Genomic DNA, 19640 nt, shown 5'->3' with positions numbered 1-19640 from the left:
GTATAAAAAGGCAAAGGACACGGAACATAAACTCAATGCTATTTGCTTTGCTCACTGTTATTTAACGAGTCTGAGTATGAGATTACTGCTTTCCTAGAGTATATAAGCAACAGTTTTCCACGGAAGAAGAAAGCACAAACACAACTTCTGAAGGTGGCAATTTGACCGCATGAGGGTCCAGGAGCAACCCCGTGAATTCAGGTCCCAGGAGATCTCTGGGAAGAGCTTTTGGTGAAAGCCAGGCCGAAGGACAAAGCACGCTCCACAGCCTCTTCTCTTCGGTCGTGTGATATGAGAAGAAAGTCATGACAACCGATTTCACCTACGACATAAAACTTCACAGCAACTTCTGGCTGAAAATTAGACAAAAGTCACGGCATAACTGTGAGAGATGATCCAGGTGAACCACCCCTCCTTGCAAACTGCTGAGAATCACCGTTTCCAAGAATGCATCTTCGGAGGCTTGCCTCTCTCTGTTTGGCAAAAACATTATATATATATAAAAAGTATACACTTTCCTAAAGATAAGTCACAGTCCTGTGCAGAAAGGGACTGGGTACCAACTCTCTGAAAAACTACTCGCTGTTCATTTTTTCAGACTTTGAAAATATATGTGAGTTTAACACCCTGAACTCTCAGAAAACCTGCTGAGACACGAGGGAAATATCTCTCTGGAAAATAAGCTATTTTTATTTACAGCATATGCATAGTGCTTTAGGACAGTTTTATGTTTTTTTTTTTTGTTTTGTTTTTTTTTCAACCAACACCTGAAAATACTAACCTGGCTCCCTCCGATAAATAACGCAACCCAAATGCAGCCACAGATGATCAAGTCATCTCTCCAATGCTTTCTTTAAGAATATTCCTTCCTTGCCACTACAAGCAGCTGCTTCTTTGCCTGCAAAGGTGTGCCAATTACTCAGATGCTAATTGGCATCGGCTGCTCACACCATTTCTTCTCTATCAACCTGTGTGTTTTGTTTCAATAGTCACAGGAACGACATGGAGAACAGGTGACAAAACGCACCACTGCGATACAGTCTGAGTTGCAAAGGTCATAAATGAGAAAAGCACTGCAGAGTGCAAACTTCCATTTCCTTTCTTCCTGTTTTTCTGAAAGTTTCTCATTATGCACATTCCTAAAAATTAATCAAGGTGGAAACAGCAAATTAATGTTGACTGGTGGCAAATACAATTTCATTTGGAAGCTTCAGATGCCAAGGGAACAGGATCCAGCAGGTTCAAATTGACAGCAGGGCCAGGAATAGGAGCACCTGCAGCACTTGGGCACTTTTCTTAAGAGCATAATTACGCAGAGGTACTCAGCACTCCCTGCTCCCTTCCCACATTCAAGCCGACAACTCTCCCTCTTCAATACTTTTAAGGCTCCCGTTTCCTTCACAGAAGGGAAGAGAAATACCAAAAAACCTTTTGGGTCCTATCAGAGCAGCAGGAGACAAACCAGCGCTTGTTCCCCGTGAATATCACTTTGTCCTAGCTGGAACTGCCTGGGAAACCCAGCTGCTGAGGGATCAGGCTCTCCTGCTTCCAGCAGCTCCCTGTGGGGCTGAGGAAGGCGAGGAGGTCCCCGCAGTCCTTACAGGTACCTATGTTTGTATGGGAAGCCCCCTCCACATGTACCCTCCTCCAGGAGGGCACTTACAGCACGGCCGGTGTCTGTCTGAAGCGAGGCCTTGCAGCAGGAGCCGGGTGTTGTGCGCGGGCATCTGCTCCGCCACGGGGCCGTACCGAGCTCTGCAGCTGTACAAATTAAGTTTTAGAGCCCTCACACCGCCGTCTGTCCCGGGATGGGAATCCTGCTGTGCCCGGCACCGTACGCGCCCACAACAACCGGCAGCCCCTCTCCTGAGGAGCTTACGAAGGAGCAGCATGGCCAGCGAGCGGGGACCCGATCTTAAATCTTCACAGAGGAATATAAAATGGCACTTAGGTACCAACAGAAACCACCTACAGCATGTATAAGATGCACCCTCACGCTCCCTGGACACACAGGCCCCTCGTTTCCCCCCCCATGCAGGACACACCACCGCTACATTTAGGAACTCACAGTTTTTATAAACATTTCAATATCCCTCTCCAAGCCCTGCTCGACCTGCCACAGGCTCAGAGGCGGCAGAAAGCCACACGCAAACACGCTCTTGAAGGGAAGAAGAGAACCGAGTGCCAGGCTCTATCCGGCATCCAGTTTATATAATAAAATAACGTGCCCTCGCCATTCACCAGGGCTGCCGACGGCAGAGCTCGCAACACAAAAAGGAGCCGTTTCAGCAAACAAACGGTCGCGCATGCGCGTGGTGGGTCTAAAATAGCCCCCGTGCCACTTGCCTGAATGGAAAGGATTCGCTTCTGTTGCCAAGCAAACCCGGGTCTCAGGCTGACTTCACGTTCCAGGGGAAGAAAATGTCATTTTGTGAAAAGTTGGTCCTTTTAAGCAGCATCCCGAGCTGAATATAGAGTACACGTTTTCCCATGAGCCACAGAGGGAACGTCCTATATTTTGACCGTGAACACGCTTTTCTAGGAATGCAAATGCTGCTCTCAACAGTTACACAATGGACTACAGTGTCACAAGCACTGTTCATGCTCCATTAGTCATTCTTCTATTTTTTTTTCTTACCAGAAATTCACAAAAGGCCTACAGTGCGCGTAGAGCACTTGCTAAACAATAGGCCGATTGTCTAAAGTATTTGCAGGATTCCAAGAATAGAAAGCCAACACCCAAAGACAAACCAATATGGGGCACGTAATTAATAACGGCAAGCAGCCCCAAGCATCATGCTTTCATGAGTCAAACGACCCAGAAGGTAAAAAAAGAGGAAGAACAGCAGCGATGAGAGGCCTGAACCAATATGTCCTGATCAGCACGTGGAAGATAATTACGAAACGATCTGTATTCACACGAGGAACAAAAGGGGCGTTAGGTTTCTGACAAGCTCCAGGCTGGTATGGGATCATACAGAGCTACGAGGAAGGAAACAGAAAGCCAAAAAAATGTGTTTTTTCAAGGAGTTCTTAGATTGGAACTGACGTTTTACCTGTTTCACCAGCTTCTCGGAGTCCAAAATTAGTTATTATCTATTGAAAGCAGGCTGATAATCCAACGCTTTGGTCTGAATCCAGTTCCTAATGGAAATAACGTTTGCTTTGCAGCAGCCACCATTGCTGTGAGCGACTTCACTTGCAGCATTAACAGCTGGGCCAGCGACCCACCTCCAGGCAAGATGAGTGGCAAGCCAGGCCAGCTGCTCTGGCTCTGTCCTACCGCTCATGTCAGAGAGGTTTGACACACTTTCTGCAGGTGTTTCTGCACCTGTGCTTAAAAACTTTGGGGTTTGCAATCTCCAGGGCAGACCCTTGGGAATCCAAATCCAAGCATTTGCTGGTGTTATGAAACCATCCGTGTCTCTTAGCTCTACCTGGGCAAGAGGCCATTTCCAGGGCTCAAGACATTTCATGCAGAGAAGGAGGAGACCTGGGTGGGGTTGTCACCTCCTCCAGCAGAACAACCTCAGATTTACCACCTTGGCTACCCCCGCCAGGAGACAGAGGGCTGGCAACAGCCAACTTCCTCCTTGGGTACTTTGAATACAGACAAAAGTCATTATGGAAATCATAAATGTTATTCAAAACCACGTTTGCTGTTTACAGTATTTACTATACAAGCTTCCACCTCGTTCCTTTAAAGTACATGAAGCCAGAGTAAAACATGCAAGAAAAAAAATGATTAGGTTTTTGATGCAAATTTGACAGTGCCACGCTGAGTTGCAATAACTCTACAGTTTGAGAGCAAGGAGAAACAGAAAAACAGAGAGCAGCATATTTTCTCATATAACAAAACATTATAAACAAAAATAAATTGTTTGCTTGTTTTAAAAACCTTGGGGTTTTTTGTTCTCTGTTTTAAATTAACCTATTAATTTGATCAAGAAAAGAAATCAAAACACTACCTAACCTAGGAGGTACTTATCTTAGGACAGGAAGGAAATCTGGATAAATAGACAGGTATAACAACTTCTCTTTTACTAGTCGTATTCTGGTAATTCTTGTTTCTAGTTACATGCTAAGACCCAGTTACGTATGGTGTATCCAAATGTACGTGTACTTCCCCCAGTTCATGTGCTCTTTCAGCTTTTCCTTAGATTCTTTTCTATTTCCCTGTTTAAAAAACACCTGAGTAAGAAAGTAACACGTATTGTTAAATGTTCTGATTTTCTTTCAAACACGTACCACGCAACCCCCTCACCCCAATAAACCAAACACCCACAGGAATTAAAAATACCAGCAATTTACTCATCAAAGACAAGAGCTGCTCCATACTGGGAATAATCAAATGAAGGAGGAAAGAATATATAAATACAGCCAGTCTGCAGAGTCATGTATCACCTAGCAAAACTGAGGCTGGTGTAACACCTTGATACGCTTTCACAGACACCGTGCAGCTGTGTGCTCTTCCACACTCAGCTCAAAAAAGGATTTGGAACAACAATGCTCTGTTGACAGCACAGTCCCTCCACAAAGGTGGTCCCCAGAGGAGTTACAAGGCTAAAATACTATCAAGTGTTTGATAATTTGGTGGGTTTATTTCCAGAAGTTCAAACCAAGACAATACAGGAGGTTTTCATAAACGTTGGGCTCTCCTTAAGCTGATGGAAGAGACAGGTTGCTCAACAACTCTGAAGACTGAGGTTCTTCAAAGTCTCCAGATTCGCCACTCACACCTCGGTCCAGGTTTTCCAAGAGCATAATCCCATTTATTACCTAAATACAAAGCCCAGTTTCCAAAGTGCTCAGCAGCCATTGACTCCTGTTACGGCCCAAAATTGCGAAAAGGCTCTGCACACTCACCTCACTGGCCAGTTGTAGGCTGGGTACACGCTGAAAACAAAGGTCTTACACCTTACGTTGACATGAGACATACAAAGTTTATGAGCTCAGGTGAAGATTTTCTGTACGTAACAGTTCCCGTGCATTTGAATGTGAGCTTATCTCCCACCATCACCCGCTAGCCACAGCCACTTCCTCCCGACACTTCTGCTTGCCTCAAGAAGCAATCAGTGCATGCAGAGATCTACGTAACTCAATAAGGAGTAGGAACAACGAGGTCTGGACAGGCTCAGCTCCTCCTGGCACAAGCCAGCAGTTTCCATGCTCCCACTCAGTCAATGGAAATCCCGTCAGTGGAGTCGAGAACACAATTCTGCTCTGTCAGCGTGGACAGCCATCTTTGCTCAGCTGAATTACCTGTGGAATGTATTGATGCTGCTGAGGGTAGGGAGGTTTTAGATACCTGCCTCACATGGAGATATGGCAATCTGAGCTGGGTCCTACCCTGGTTTCCACTAGATGAGTGCCATGTGGCAGAGAAGTTTGTATTTGGTTTTGTTTTCAATTGAGCACAGCCTTTTGTGGACATCAGAGAAGGCACAAGAAAAGAAGGAAAAGCAAAAATGAGAGACAGATTACATACTTCTCCAACTCGAGAGAAGTCTTGTCCAAGAGAACCTGCACACGTTCATGACATCTTTCTCATCTAGGTATTCCCTTATGTTGAAAAGGGAACAAGTGTTTTCCTTAACGGAAAAGCTGACGTGGACACCCTTCACATCTCCATCTGTGTAAATGCAAAACTTGTCCCAAGTTATTACTTTTACTCCTCTGTCAAGCATGGATAAAGTTGTTCAAAGGTTACAAAAACTATTGGTGGTCAAAGTGGACAGATGTACACCCATACATGCAGAAACGTGGCTTAGGAAACCAGGCTACAAATCTCTGCTCTCTTCTCAGTTGCCAAGAGATTTAGCTACCATGTGAAAAAGAGGAATAGCGTGTTAAGAAATAGCTCCTTCCTTTTTTGGAGCGGAGACCAAGCCAAACTCAATACACTTTTTGTCCCTGACACAAGATGAGGAGGGGGTGGAGGTGTTTGCATCTGAAGTCGTCACTGTAGGCTCTCATACATTCACTGGGGAGAAACCGAGATGACTCAGTCCTCCCCATTGTCTACAAAAAGAAACCCAGAGACTAGCAGAGATGTGTATCAGAGGTCCGCAGGCAAATCTCATCCAGGATGCCTGTATTGTTCTTTATGAAAGGCGGAAGCACAAGGTGGAGTCCAGAATTAGAAGTCACTAGAAGAAAGTTATTAATTAATTAGAAGTTATTAGAAGAAATAAAAAAGGAGACTTATCAGCCCCGTGGTGCTAGAAGCAGCAGCGGCCACCAGGAGCCATACCCCAGCAGTTTCTGCAAGTGAAGGGCACAAGCCCTGAGCACATCCACAAACAGCCCCATCCCATTCTTCCTCTCACCCTGGCGTTCAGTGACCATTCCGGTAGCATCCTTAACCTTCGAGCAAAAAGGCTTGGGAAAAACTTTGTCAAGGGTGTGGGGTGTCATTTTCAGCGTAGAAATGGGTTGATGATTCCTAGACTGAAGGATTTAGCCTGGATTTTCAAGAGAAGCCTACTCTGAAAGCCAACCTGGGTAAAATGGAAGCAGAAGACACCCCATTTTCCATCCCTTTACCAGAGGTGTTCTGCTTACAAATGAGATGCTGATTGTTTTGTCCCCGTTAGAGGTATCCCAACCGCTGGTTAAACCAAGCTCTGCTCTGAGTCAAGTAGAGATTGGTTTAGTCATCAGTCCCTTCAGCAGTGCCTCTCTGGTAGCACAGGTTGCAGTCGCTCTCCACTACCTCCAGCATCTGCTCTCCACAGCAGCAGGACAGCCCCTCCAGTTACACACACGAACGGCTCAGTGCAGTCAGCTGAAACAGCTGACGAGGTTGGTCCTGCCACCTACCTGCACAGTCTTTCCCTTTGAGAAGGCCACCATCTCACAGCAGTGGTACCAACTGAAATCAACGATGGAATTTCCTAACAGAGCGATAAAAATAGCAGGGATGCTTCACTCTCAGGAGAGGCAGGAGGTACGAACGAGGCTGTGGCTCAGGAGTTCAGTAATTCAGGGATCAGTGTCTTTTGTGCCAGGAAAGGAAAAAAAAAAAACAGAAAACAACTACAAAACCAATTTGCTCACGGAACACCAAGTAGTATAAGATACATCAATAAATGTAAGACATACACTCACTCCACCAGTTAAATTTTTGTTCAGAAATACAGTTGGGTTAACGTTTTAAGCATTTAGCCCTGTAATAAAGTATTCCCATCCTGTTGTAATAGCCTGTAAGCTTTGCAGTGAGTTTTCAAGGGCTCAGGACTGAGGCTTGCTAGGCTTGCCCTGCCTGCAGCTTTGTTGCACTTGGTTTAGTTGTGACAGCAATTTCTCTCTTTGGCCAGGTGTCTATATCTAATTTGTTTTTGTTATCTGTGTATGGTGCAACCACAGTTTTGTACGGACAGCAGTACTAAGCAGTTATTCTACATGGAATGAGATACTTACAACTAACACAACGATGCTGTATAGAGAAATACAATAGCCCAGCATGACAGCAGAGGCCTGGAGAAGTGAGGATGCAGGACGTGGCACAGAGGAGCACAAGCAGAGGGTGATAAGGGCTTGGCATGGAGACCTCATGGCTATAAACAACTCACCAACGGTCAGTTGAAGAAATGCAGACCTGGACAAAACTGGTTTCAGGGGTAACAGAGAACAAAGAAAGAGTATCTAGTATCTGTAAAAGCAACCAGATATAGTAAAAAACAGATGCAACATGGAATTGCAGACTGATGAAGGAAGAAAGGCGTAAAGTTGTACTTAGCAAATATATTGAAATGATCCCAGGTGGATCCTGCAGTAAGGAGAGAAGAAACCACCATGAACTTCATTCCTCCCAGCATTATGCCGACAACTCTCTGCAAGAACCACCACCACCAGAATAAAACCTTCACCCTAAAAACCAAAGGAGCAAGAAAGGGGTGAGCCTAACTCCAGGAAAATGGGCAGAAACTATCAGCTGCATGTACTGACAGTTTTAACTGCATTATTATTCTTTTTCTGTAACAATTTAATCTGGACAAATAACGATTTGACTTTCAGGATTTCAGTTACCCCTAACAATAAATTCCTGGCTATATAAAGCTGCGTTGCCTTTTTGCCCATCAACAAAATTTTGAGTGCAACACTTTGTGCTGGCACATAGGCTCTTTGTATCACAGTAAATTCATCTAGATAAACCTGTTGTTTTACTCTAACCAGGTGTCGCCTGTCTTCCCAGAATAAAGAAAAAAAACACCATAAACTTGTGCTCTCTAACTAACAGCAGAAACATTATCACACACCCACACCTGATCCAAATCAAATGCAAACCTTCAGGTGATCTAACATCAGTGATACTGGAGCCACAGCCGGGAGACTACAGAAAGACTAGATCTGTCAAGTGGGAGCAAAATGACTAGAAATATCACTTTGTAGGGGTTATGGATGAGAAAACTGCTAACGCTTTCCCTTCATCAAATGCATCAGGGCTTAGAAAACAATGGAAAAAAAATTATGGAGCAGACAGGCAAAAGAGAAGCAAGGAACAGAACTACCTTGAAATCACTGGAAAATTACTGAGTGAGAACATTGTCTGGCAAAAGCAGCCACAGATGGTAGGAAAAGGAAAAAAAGTGTTTGTTTTTGAAAAGTTCCACTGATTTTCTGTTGTTGTCTTTCACAGGATTTTTCTTCAATTAGCTCCCAGTTACTGGGGCTATAAAACAGCCAGATGTTTTTCAGTTAAAAACGAAGACTTGGGGTAATTACTGTGAAAACATCTCTTCTGCAGTCTCCCATCGCTGGGTTATCCCGATCACCTCTACAAACGAAGCACTTCATTACCTTCCCGTCACCCTCTTCGTTACGCTGAAATGGGCTTCCCGTGGACGAGTGACAAGATCACTTTTCTCCCGTCCCCTTTTACAACTACACCTTGTATATAGCACCTATAGCGTGACCTCTGGAAGACTTCTGACACATTTCTAACATATGCTTGCTCTTTTTCCCCCCCCCTTCTGGTAACACAAGCTGTTTGGGGTATGGATCGGGTCTCTTTTTACATCACCTGATACCTTCAGAATGAAAAAGCAGTGACAGCAAAGCAGGTCATCAGGAGAACATTCATGAAAAAGAAGTTGAAGACTATTGACTCTGCTGAGCCATTCAAGAGGTGTTACGAGCTTCTCAAATGCAGTTCTTGCCTTTGTACAGAAGCGATAACAGAATTAGGAAAGGAAGGAAAAGTGGCCATTAAAATATCAGAAATAGATAACACGGTTCAAGATCAGTGTTAACCTGTAACTTAAGTTACAGCAGGCGGACAATCACATAACGGATAGGGGTTGTGTAATTCGGCATCACCGGGTCAGCTGAAGTCTTAACATTGGGGTTCTGCGATGGTGTCGCTGCTGTAAACAGCCTGTGGTTAAGGAACCATGCGTACGACTTAAAACCGTCTAGCAAACAGGCTGTTAGTCAACATAACAGCACCATCTCTCTTCAGAAAAGGCAGCGCCTGACAGGACCCAAGAGAGCCGTGTTCTGAGCCTAGCTTTACTCCTCACCAGCTGTCAGCTCTTGCCTCATCTCTCCACAGCGGTTTTTCATCTCATCCCCAGACTTTCTCGCTCTTCGCCCAGTATCTCAGCAAGGAGCCTCAGCACTCTGCTGCACGTCCGACCAGCTTCGTGAAGTTACCCGCCAGGCATTAGTAAAAATAGAGTAGTGCTGGCTTAAGCATATTTCAATAGCTGGTCCCTGGCTTTTCAACACAGAAATGGCTTTTTTCTCTATTTATACAGCAGCCAGAGCTATGACACCCCAAACCCCTGTGAGGCCCCTAAACAGGGATATAACATTAATTACGATACAAGAAACAGGTGAATGTCAGTTGGATTTTGTACTCTCAAATGGAAACATACTTAAAAAACAAACGTGTGCACTTTTACTGAGCGTTTAGAGCCTGGACAAAGGAATTTGCATGTGCCTGACAGGAAAACTAAGGCTGAAGGTCTCGCGTGCCAAGAGAGGCAGGAGCTGAAACACAGGTGCCAAAAACTGCTACTAAAAACAATTCCCATGTTCTTCATAGTAGTTTCTCTTCCCAAGTGCATTGCAAAAAATAGCCGTCTTAACAGACTTCAGATCCTTATTTCCATGATTTTCTGCCCCAAATCCTCAAATTCTAACAACAGATTCCCATTTAAGTTTTGGATGCCCCATCCCTGGAGGTGCTCAAGGCCAGGCTGGATGGGGCTTTGGGCAACCTGGTGTGGTGGGAGGTGTCCCTGCCCATGGCAGGGGGGTAGGAGCTGGGTGGTCCTTAATGTCCCTTCCCACCCAAACCACTCTGTGACTGCTATGATTTTACAAATCATGCAGGTAAAAGCGTTCTTTATCTTCACAATATCCAGTACTTGAAGAACCTATCTCAGAACAGACCTTAGTTGCAAGTGTTATAAATTATCACTCACTTATTAAAATTAATGATAATGAGTCTGCCTGGAGCTGCTAATTGGTTCGACGCACTAGTGTTAAGTTTCTCAGATACAGAAAATCAGTTCATTATCAACACTCTAGCCAGCAATGTACTTGTCTTCAGTGGCAATAACCCTCAAGAAATCCTGCTTTGTACATATAAGAAATCAAATGCAAGAAACGCTCTCAAACTCCAGGAAGAAAAAGACAGCTACTCACATTTCACCGAACACCAGAACTGGCAAAAATCTTCCTTTTCAAACTCTAACTTCAATGACTCATCACAAAACAACTCAATCAGCAAATCTCACACATCTGGTAGCAATGTGGTGCTAGCGAGCCCTCCTCAGCCAACAGCTTACAGACCCAGCTCCTTCCAGCATCACTCTCATCTGTGGGGAAAGAATTCCTTCAACATATCCTTAAATCAGACCAGGTACTGACAGGACCTTATTTGAGATGAACGGGGGAGTTCATACCTCATGGAGCTATTGCTTCAGCAGGCCTTGCTGCACTGATTTACACAGAGCTTATGTTTTCAGCGTTATCCCTGCAAACACAAGGACAAGGAGCGTGATTATTTTCATATGCAGCAGCAGAAGTGCAGTGCACGGGATCCACTGTAGCTGCAGACCTCAGCGAATGATAATCACCAGCAGAGAGGTGGCAACAAGCAACCAGAAAGTGGTAACATCAAACACTGCTACACTCACGCTGGCAGGAAACATCTGCCCACTGCCTTATCTCTTTCTCTCATTTCATACCGAGGTTGAAATATCGCTGACATCTCCTGCAGCAGTTTCCTTCCAGTACAATCACCTCCACACGTTTGCACAGGCAGTACAAGTTTACCTTCAGCAGATCTAAAAGGAAGACTCTCAGCTGTTTTCTTTGACCGTTGTTCAGACTGGGCTGTAATATGCTTTTCAGGGAACATTTTATAGAAACACAAGGAGAGACGCTCATTCGGAGACTAAAAACACCTAATCCCCGTTAATGAAAAGTAAATTAGATATCTGAAGTTTGATGTCACCTTTTCCTTAAAGTCATGTACTTTGTTAAAGTCATACACGGCTATATCTGGCTTTTCTTTCACAAAAGGAAAGGTCACAGGCAGAATTTTGCTGGCTGTTACTTTGAATTCCAAAGGTCAGAGGGCCCACGTGCAGCTTCAAATTAAGAAGCAAAACCACAACTCTACCTAAAAATTCATTTCGAGAGGTCTTTCCAAAGAAGTCTGGTTACCTACCACAGGTGAAAGGTATTTCTCACTCACCCAGCATCCCCAGGCCATTTTAAAGATATATAAGAAGTCCAAACCACTGAGTAAAGCTTGCTCTTCTGCATGTAGTCATGCTGTAGTTTATCAAAGACAACATTAGGATCAGTGTTTTACCTTGCTCCTTTCTGTCCCATGGGTTGTTCCCGGCCTGAATCGGCACATAAATGCTCCTTGCAAGCTGCTAGTTCCCAACCACTGCAGCTCTGTAGGAGCAGTTGGCTCATGCTCACCTGTTTTCTACATGAACAGGATCCAGGGGGAAAGCCCATCCTAAATATTGTCCTTTGGAAACCACGGGGAGCTGCAGAACCCAGTGCTTTGCCACCCAAAGCTAGCATGAGGTGAGACAGCTCAGGCTTCACAAGCAGAATAGCTGCATCAGCCCGATTATGAGGGCAGTTGGGTTAATTACCTGTGACCTGCTCATTTGAAACCAATTCAGTATTTCCACCCAGAGCTGGGGATTTTCTACAATGCACAAACAGCTATACTGTGAGCCTCACACGCTTTCAAATATCTATAGTTGGGACGGAAAGTAGATAACATTTATTTGGTCATTCGCATATCTTACCCAAGGAGCACTGGTACTGCATATTACTTGGGTCTATTAAACGTCAAAGCAACTTTTGCTGTCAAATACCATTATTATAATATCCCATTTTCACTATTGAACGATAAATGAACAGTACTAATATGTGTTTTTTTAAGGCATTTATGTGAGCAACTTTATGTGTGAGTAAACTCTATCAGACGTGCCTTGCTGAGGTGTTAGATCGTAAATATCTCTAGAAATATGAAACTCACTTAGCTTCTGAGCTGGAGCTGAAAGAATCCAAAGAATGTATTGCTGGATATATTTGATACCAGCACCTTTCCGAGTATTAGGAATCTTGCATAAAACAGTTCAGTCAAACACAACTCTCACTCTTCACATTGCCAGTTAACTGTGAATCTGGGATGAGTGCCTTTCTACCCATTTGTTGTTGTCATTCCTTTTATTTAAAAGAGATTACAAAAACTGGTGACAACACCCTCACAATTCATTGTGTTCCTGACATCAACCCCAACATGAACTTTAGAAAACAAAAAACAACAACAACAAAAACAATAACAAAGAGATGAAAATACGTATGTGCGTACAAATATGTTTAATGTATTAGCTTCAGAGAGATTGTTTTGGTGCATAAGATCAGATTGCACTGCAGATTTAATGAAAAAAATCTTAAAAAAAATAAATGAGCAAGGGATCATAGTCCAGTTCATATGAAAATTGATTATTTGTGTACAAGTATCACTAGATTTGTAAGCGGCGCTGGTAATAAACATTCTGAAGGTCCCCAGGCGTCTGTCATTACAAGAACTTCGTTTTACTTCCATGTAATTTTGCTCTAATCTTAACCATTCCAACTAACCACTTCACAGAATACTCAGGATGAGCTCTTTCCAATTAATAACAGCAAATGAAAAAGATGTATTTCTGATACCCAGCTGAAGAAAAAGAAATGTTGTTTGGAACACATCAAAAACTTGGCTAGCTTTCTCCTACAAGTTAGACACTGGAGCAGAGACCTGAAATTCTGACAGTTTTTGGATAAGCTTTTTAATACCCCAAGAAATCTGTTCAAGTGTAGGCCCTTTCAAGACTTGGAGGAGTGTCTTGTGCATGCTCAGTATAGACAGATTTACCATCCCAATTTCCCAGTGATACCATCTGTGCAGGGCATGCTGCTGAGAAAGGCTCTTCCAAGAAAAGCTTTCCTCCCATGGCCTCAGGCCCCAGTGTCTCTTACAGTGACTGACCTTCAGATGGGTCCAAGTTGCCCAAGCTGATGCAGAGGGGAAAAAAAAATGTATACTGGGGACGTGAGGAAAAGGTGAAAAGAGGCCTCTAGGCATCTGGCAGGGCACAGGTAAACTGCACAAAGAAACTGTTAGGGAGAACAGAACAATCTGATGAAGGAGGGAAAAATGAGGATGAGGAGTCATGAAGGACTCAAGAAGGAAGAATCCCAGGCGAAAACTGGGTTGTGCCTTCCTAGGGGGCAATAAAGCTGAGCGTGGGCCTGTGGGGTGACCTGGTAGAGAGGCCAACCCCACCATGGGCTGTAGGAACAGTGGCAGAGCCAGGAGATCCAGGGAAAAGGATCATCACCTCTACTCGCACTAACTGGATTGCTTCTGGCATACAGTTTTTAGCCCCCCGTTACAGAAAAGACACTGATGAACCAGAGGGAGCTTGGGAGAGGCCGCTGGGATTGGGGGGCTGGAGTACCTGCCCTTTGAGGAGAGGCTGGGGGAGCTGGGCTTGTCCAGCCTGGAGCAGAGGGGACTTTGGAGGAATCCACGAGCACCCACAGTGCCTACATGGATGGTATTCAGGAGATGCACTGCCCAGAGAGGTTGCACGGTCTCTGTCCTCCCAGGTTTCCGAGACCAGGCTGGATAAAAGCCCCAAGCAGCCCGACTTGCCCCCAGCACTGTCCCTGCTGGGACAGAGGGCTGAGGCACTCCAAGGTCCCATCCCTCCCCTGCCTCGTGATCCTACACCCTACAGCAAGACATGCTTTCGAGTCGCAGAATAGCCGAGGTTGGAAGGGACCTCTGGAGATCCCCCAGTCCAACCCCCCTGCCAAGCAGGATCACCTAGATTGTGCAGGATGGCATCCAGGCGGGTTTGGGATATCTCCAGAGGAGGAGACTCCACAACCTCTCTGAGCACCCTGTCCCAGTGCTCTGTCACCCTCACAGTAAAGAAGTGCCCCCTCATATTCAGCCAGAACCTCCTGGGCTTCAGTTCGTGCCTGTTGCCTCTCGTCCTGTTGCTGGGCACAACTGAAAAGAGACCGGCTCCATCCTCTCGATGCCCTCCCCTCAGATATTTATACACATTGATGAGGTCTCCCCTCGACTTCTACAATGAATTTTACCTGAAATGTAATTATCAAGCATTTGCACGAGTCGTGAACTTTAGACCAACGTAATTCTTGTGTATTCAATTCCAAATTCACATAATACCAACAGAGAAAACTGATTTTTATGGGTATAAATACAGTATGTAGATGCTATATTAGACGACTATTTTGCATACCTCTAATTTCCTCCCTGATAACCTGTGCGAGGCACGGGACACCTCTTTCCAGTTTGTGTGACCTCGGAAATTACCCACAGAGAATTAAAAGGCCATTAAGACTGCAAATTAAAGCTGGGAGGGGACAAAACTACAAGCGTTCGGCATATCCCAGCAGATTTGTTACTGAAGACACAGAACAAGGCCCAGCTCGGGTAGTCCAGCACACAGCGAGCACACCTCGGGGTCCAGCACCCCGGGATGCTCCTGGCATCCCTCCTGCCTTCCCAGCAAGCCCCCCCCCCCACCACCACCACCACCTTTACTGCTTATTCCCCAAACCCACCGAAGAAACGTAGCTTTAATTAGAGAGCATTTCCCTTAACGCTGATGGCGGGGGCACCTCCATCTCTACCAAAACGCCTTAAAAACCCCACCTCGGCTGCCCAGCGGCCGCCCCGACGCCGTGCCCTGCATGCCGCCGAGCACCCTCTCCCCCCATCCCACACCCCGCCGCCCCGATACGGCCCCGGGCGGGTTTGGGGGAAGACCCTGCCCGTTACCTGGAGAGGGAATCGCCGCTGGGCGGCCTCACCACGGCCGCCGGCCGCCCGGCGCCGAGGCTCTCGCAGCTGGAGCTCTCCTCCATGCCGGGCGGCGGGGCGGCCCCGGGGCGGGCGGCTGTCAGCCCAGGGCGCAGGAAGCGGCCATGTCGGCCCGGCGTGCTGCGCGGGGAAGGGCGGGCTGAGGCGGGGCGGCTGGGCTCGGCTCGGCCCCCAGCAGCCGCAGCCTTCCCCCCCCGGGGGATCAGCTTGTGGCTGGGGGTGGCGAGGGGGGTGCGGTCGCGTGGGGTGGGTTGGCAGCGGGGCAAGAAGGGTGGGGATGGGGGAGAGAAGGGAGGGAGCGCTGGGGTGTCGGCTGGGTGGGTCAGAATGGGCGAGGAGCCGCCCTTGGTAGCCTGGCCAAATCCTGTCACTGTTCCCCCTTCCTCTCCCCTGTGCATTCACCCTGTGCATCTGAACACCAAAGTCATTCCTAGAGGCGAGGAGGCTCTGTCTGTGGCATTATTTCTGTTACACTAGCTTGCAGGAGGCACAGACCCCCTGTTATGCCAAGTTCTGTTTGCATACTGAAACATAATTGTGCTCCCCAAATCCTTAATCGCCCTTATATAATGCTTAATCACCCCTATCTGCTCAAGGATCCCATTTGAGGATGATGGGGTCGGTGCTGTGCACTACGCCAGGCCCAAATTACGCAGCTCCACAGGGTGCCGGCATGGATCCGCTGTGCATGTGTGGAGCAAGAAGTTATTGGGCTGACAGCATGTCATGGTTTGTGCCCGTTTCTTTACCGTCAAAGATCGCTATCGAAATGCAGGTAGTTCTGCAGGAAGGGCAACGTTCAGTTCCTTGAAGCAATCTGGCGAGCGAGAGAAGAGCTCTTAGCATTATTTACAAAGACTAGGGAATTGCAGCTGATGCTTCCCTCACGCACAGCGAGGGTGCTGAATGCACAGCTGTTTTGACAAAAATCCTACAAGGCAGACAAGAAACCAAAACACTGGGGACCTGTTAATAGGCAGGTGGGTTTCCACTAAACCTTGCTTGTCTGTGCTGCCTGTTGGTAAAGCGAACACCCAATGCCATGAACATCACCCCGAATGGACGTCCCCACTTGAAACACAAACAGCCTGAATGCTCTGTGGCTGTAAAATGGTTACTCAAACATCACTTTGCTCTCCAAAGAGCGAGTTAGATGATATATCTCCGCCTGTTTCCCGTTCTGTTCCTGTCACTGGGGTATATAACTCCAGAGCACTTTGAGTCACTCGCACGCCGGTGAAGACAAGCAGGATGTTGAAGCAGCCCCGCCTGAGACAGCATTAAGCTGCTGTGAAATTTCCTCCCTCGCTTTTCCTGCGGTGTCTTTCGGCTGCTGTTGAGCAAGCTGGATGTGAGATGGTTTTCAAGCTGGTTTGAACTTGAAAGCACAGCTTTGTTAAGGCAATTTTTCACTGTATTTTTTTTAACTTGGTGTTCTAAAAAAAGTTTATAAATTGGCAAATGAGTTTGTCTAGCCTTTCTTTTTAGCGTAAAAAACAGAGCTTGTGTAAACTTTTGTAAAATGCAAACTGTTTTCTGTTTAGAAATGAGATTTTTGTTTTTAAAATTAATTAAAATTAATTATGAGTGTTTTATTGCAGGGTTAAAATCAAAACGAAATGCTTTGACATTATCGAAATGATTAATAGACCTGCGCTGATTTTGTTCTTGCTGTAAAAATTTTTCAGATGTTGATTTTTTCCCCCTAGTTTGAGGCAGGAAACCTTTTAGAAGTGCCATTTGTTAATGGCAAATGCGATACTGTCTCCCCCCACTCTTTTTTGCTTCATCTTTCCATGCCCACCTGCGTTTGGGCAAGCAGGCTGTCTTCCAGAGCTGCCGCTGCGTTTTGTTGAAGAGGAGCTGGCAGGGGGTGCTGTAGCAGCAGTAGATGTGCATCTGTGGAAGCAGTCACATAGCTCCTGGAAACCTTTTCCCCCTGCCGCAGTCTCTTCCCAGTCTCTTTCAGGACTGAGCTCCTGAAAGTGGTAACCCTTTGGAGAGGCCGGTGTTGTAGACGTAGTGTGGAGCTGTGCAGGGCTCCCTTTCAAGTCTTGCCAGACTGATAGCCTTCTGGTGAGTTGCTATTACCTCTACTCCCACTGCCCAAGGTAGTTTGATAGTGGTGCGGTTGTTTAAAAAAGTCAAGTAGGAATAAAAACAATATATAAGCCCCCTTTGCTATGTGGAAGTATTAGAGTGCCTTCTTTTCTTCCTAATTTGCCATTGATGTGGCATCTCTAAGTATTTATTGATGAAGTGCTCTATTTGCTTTTCACTGCCCTGTTTTGTTCTTGGCCTTATCCCCAGGGCCTGTGAAGCCCTTTAGAAATTCCCACTGGTGCTTTGTAAATGAGAACAAAGCTAATCACCTCCTGGATCTCTCCTGCTGCTGAAAGAAACTACCAGTCTGCTCAGCGAGTCTTTTTGCTCAACAATACCACGTTTTCAGAGTCAGTCAGAATTTTCTGTCTGTGAAGTGAGTTACCTCATGGCTCTTAAAAGTGATGGAGAATTAACTAAAGGCCCTGACATAACCAAAACCAATTAAGGGCAATTCACAAGACTGTTTTATAACTGATACAAAATAAGCACATTTCAGTATGTTAGCCTACTTTTGCTTGCCACACCCCTTTTATTACCATTATTTTACAAGTAGCATCAGTTGTTTTTTTATGCACCATCATTTTGTGATTTGAGCACAGGAAACAGTAGAAGAACATTAATATGAAGGATAAATAATAAAATGATCTGTATTCATCTCTAAAGACATGTCACTGACACAGCTGGAGTAAATCCTTAAGTCCTTAAAGAATAACAAGAATGTTTCTTGAAGCAAGGGCATGAAAGATACATCCCAAGTAAAGGATGAGCAGACATCCTCCAGTATGTTCTGAAATTGTACTTGGTTCTAACTTTGGATTATAACACAAAAGAAGTGTAAAATATATAGCCCCTCTTTCTTAGGTGTTTAGAGGCTGTCAAAACTCCAGTGAATACAGAGGAAAGGGGATAATTTTATGTACCGTGTAAAACAAGATTAAGTGAGAGGAAGTAAAATTTTTGGCTCAGTCCTTCAAGTGTGAAAGGGAGATAGTGTTTGCATCCATTGTATTTAAACTGCGTGTCTGTTAAGTAAGGGCCTTTCTAGCTCTGTGTGTGTGTGTAGCGCATACATCCGGTATAAGACAGATGAATGTGCCAGATGTTACAAATATCCCTTGCCTGGAACTCCCTGGCTTTGCTGCTGCACAGCACACAGGCTCTCATGTCTCACACACAGGCCTTATGAGCACAGCACTCCCCAAAGCTAAGGTCAGTCACGCTGCCCAGCATCCTGGCACAACCTGGCTCTGTCTCCCTGCTCATAGGGGTCTTGTGGGAATGTTTGGTCAAGGTCTGTGACTCCTTGACTGAATGTAGCTGGGGCATCGGGTGCCGGAGCAGAGGAGTCATGCTTCTACACTGGTCAAAGGGTGCATCGTGAGGCAGGACCACGTGCTGAATCAATTCTAAGAAAGCATTTCCCCCTGCAATCTTTGTCACAACCTGCCCTTGCATGGTACAGCTCATCAGGCATTCCCTTCCCTCCCCCTCCTCCCCGTCACACAACCCAACACAGTTATCTGAAAAGCCTGTAAATAATAAGGAACGGGTGCCCTAATCCCTTTTGAAAATGGTGCCCTTGTCTTCTTCACTCCAACCCCAATATTAAAATCATATCCAATCTAAAACTCGCTCTCCTCAATGGAGCTCTGCGGATCTCCCATATCTTCCCCATGCTACTCATGCATTCCTGTACCCCTGCCTGTGCCCTGTTAACCAACACTAAATAATTCATGGCAATAGCAGCTTCACACACTGTGCCTTCTTCTCTAGTAGTCCACATCAGTGGGTCCACCAAATCTGGAGCATGACTCAATCCCATAATTGTTCTGAAAACCACACAACCAGAGACACCCTCGTCTCTCCCTTTGATTCATTAAAATGGCTCTCAGATTTATTACGTTTCCTTGTCTCCTTGATGTACAGCTTAAGGGCAGTGGGCAGCTGATAAAAGATTCTCAGTGCCTTGGGAAGGGCAGATTGTCACTGGCTGGATCCCACTGTGATGTATGATCACCAAAGCACGTTGGAGGTGGCATGTGTTCCTTTTGTTGAGCTCCATCAGCTGACAGAGTATGAGGTCAGAAACAGCGAGAGCTTTGACACACACACAGAGGCTGATGAAGAACAGCATGCTGTGGCT

The 19640-nt window shown here is 45.7% G+C and overlaps 1 protein-coding gene across 2 annotated transcripts in view; it reads right to left on the bottom strand.

Moving 5' to 3' along the window:
- The window catches only part of MTMR2 (myotubularin related protein 2), a 61480-nt gene extending 45959 nt beyond the window's left edge, over positions 1-15521 (bottom strand). Inside the window, exons 1-3 of one of the 2 annotated variants that reach the window (XM_035542394.2) lie at positions 15350-15458; positions 10917-10987; positions 10657-10829 (exon numbers count right to left, since the gene is read on the bottom strand). Coding sequence is in view for 1 of the 2 variants with exons in the window: in XM_035542393.1 (XP_035398286.1) it covers positions 15350-15435 (86 nt within the window). In the remaining variant the exon portion in view is untranslated. Of the gene's footprint in view, positions 1-10656; positions 10830-10916; positions 10988-15349 lie in introns of both variants that reach the window. The other variant, XM_035542393.1, reaches the window with a different exon arrangement.
- Positions 15522-19640: the final 4119 nt, after the last annotated feature.

The sequence above is a fragment of the Cygnus atratus genome, chromosome 1, assembly GCF_013377495.2.
Source record: "Cygnus atratus isolate AKBS03 ecotype Queensland, Australia chromosome 1, CAtr_DNAZoo_HiC_assembly, whole genome shotgun sequence".
Lineage (NCBI taxonomy): Eukaryota > Metazoa > Chordata > Aves > Anseriformes > Anatidae > Cygnus > Cygnus atratus.
The sequence above is the reverse complement of the archived record's forward strand: the minus strand, read 5'-3'. Positions and strand labels throughout refer to the sequence as shown.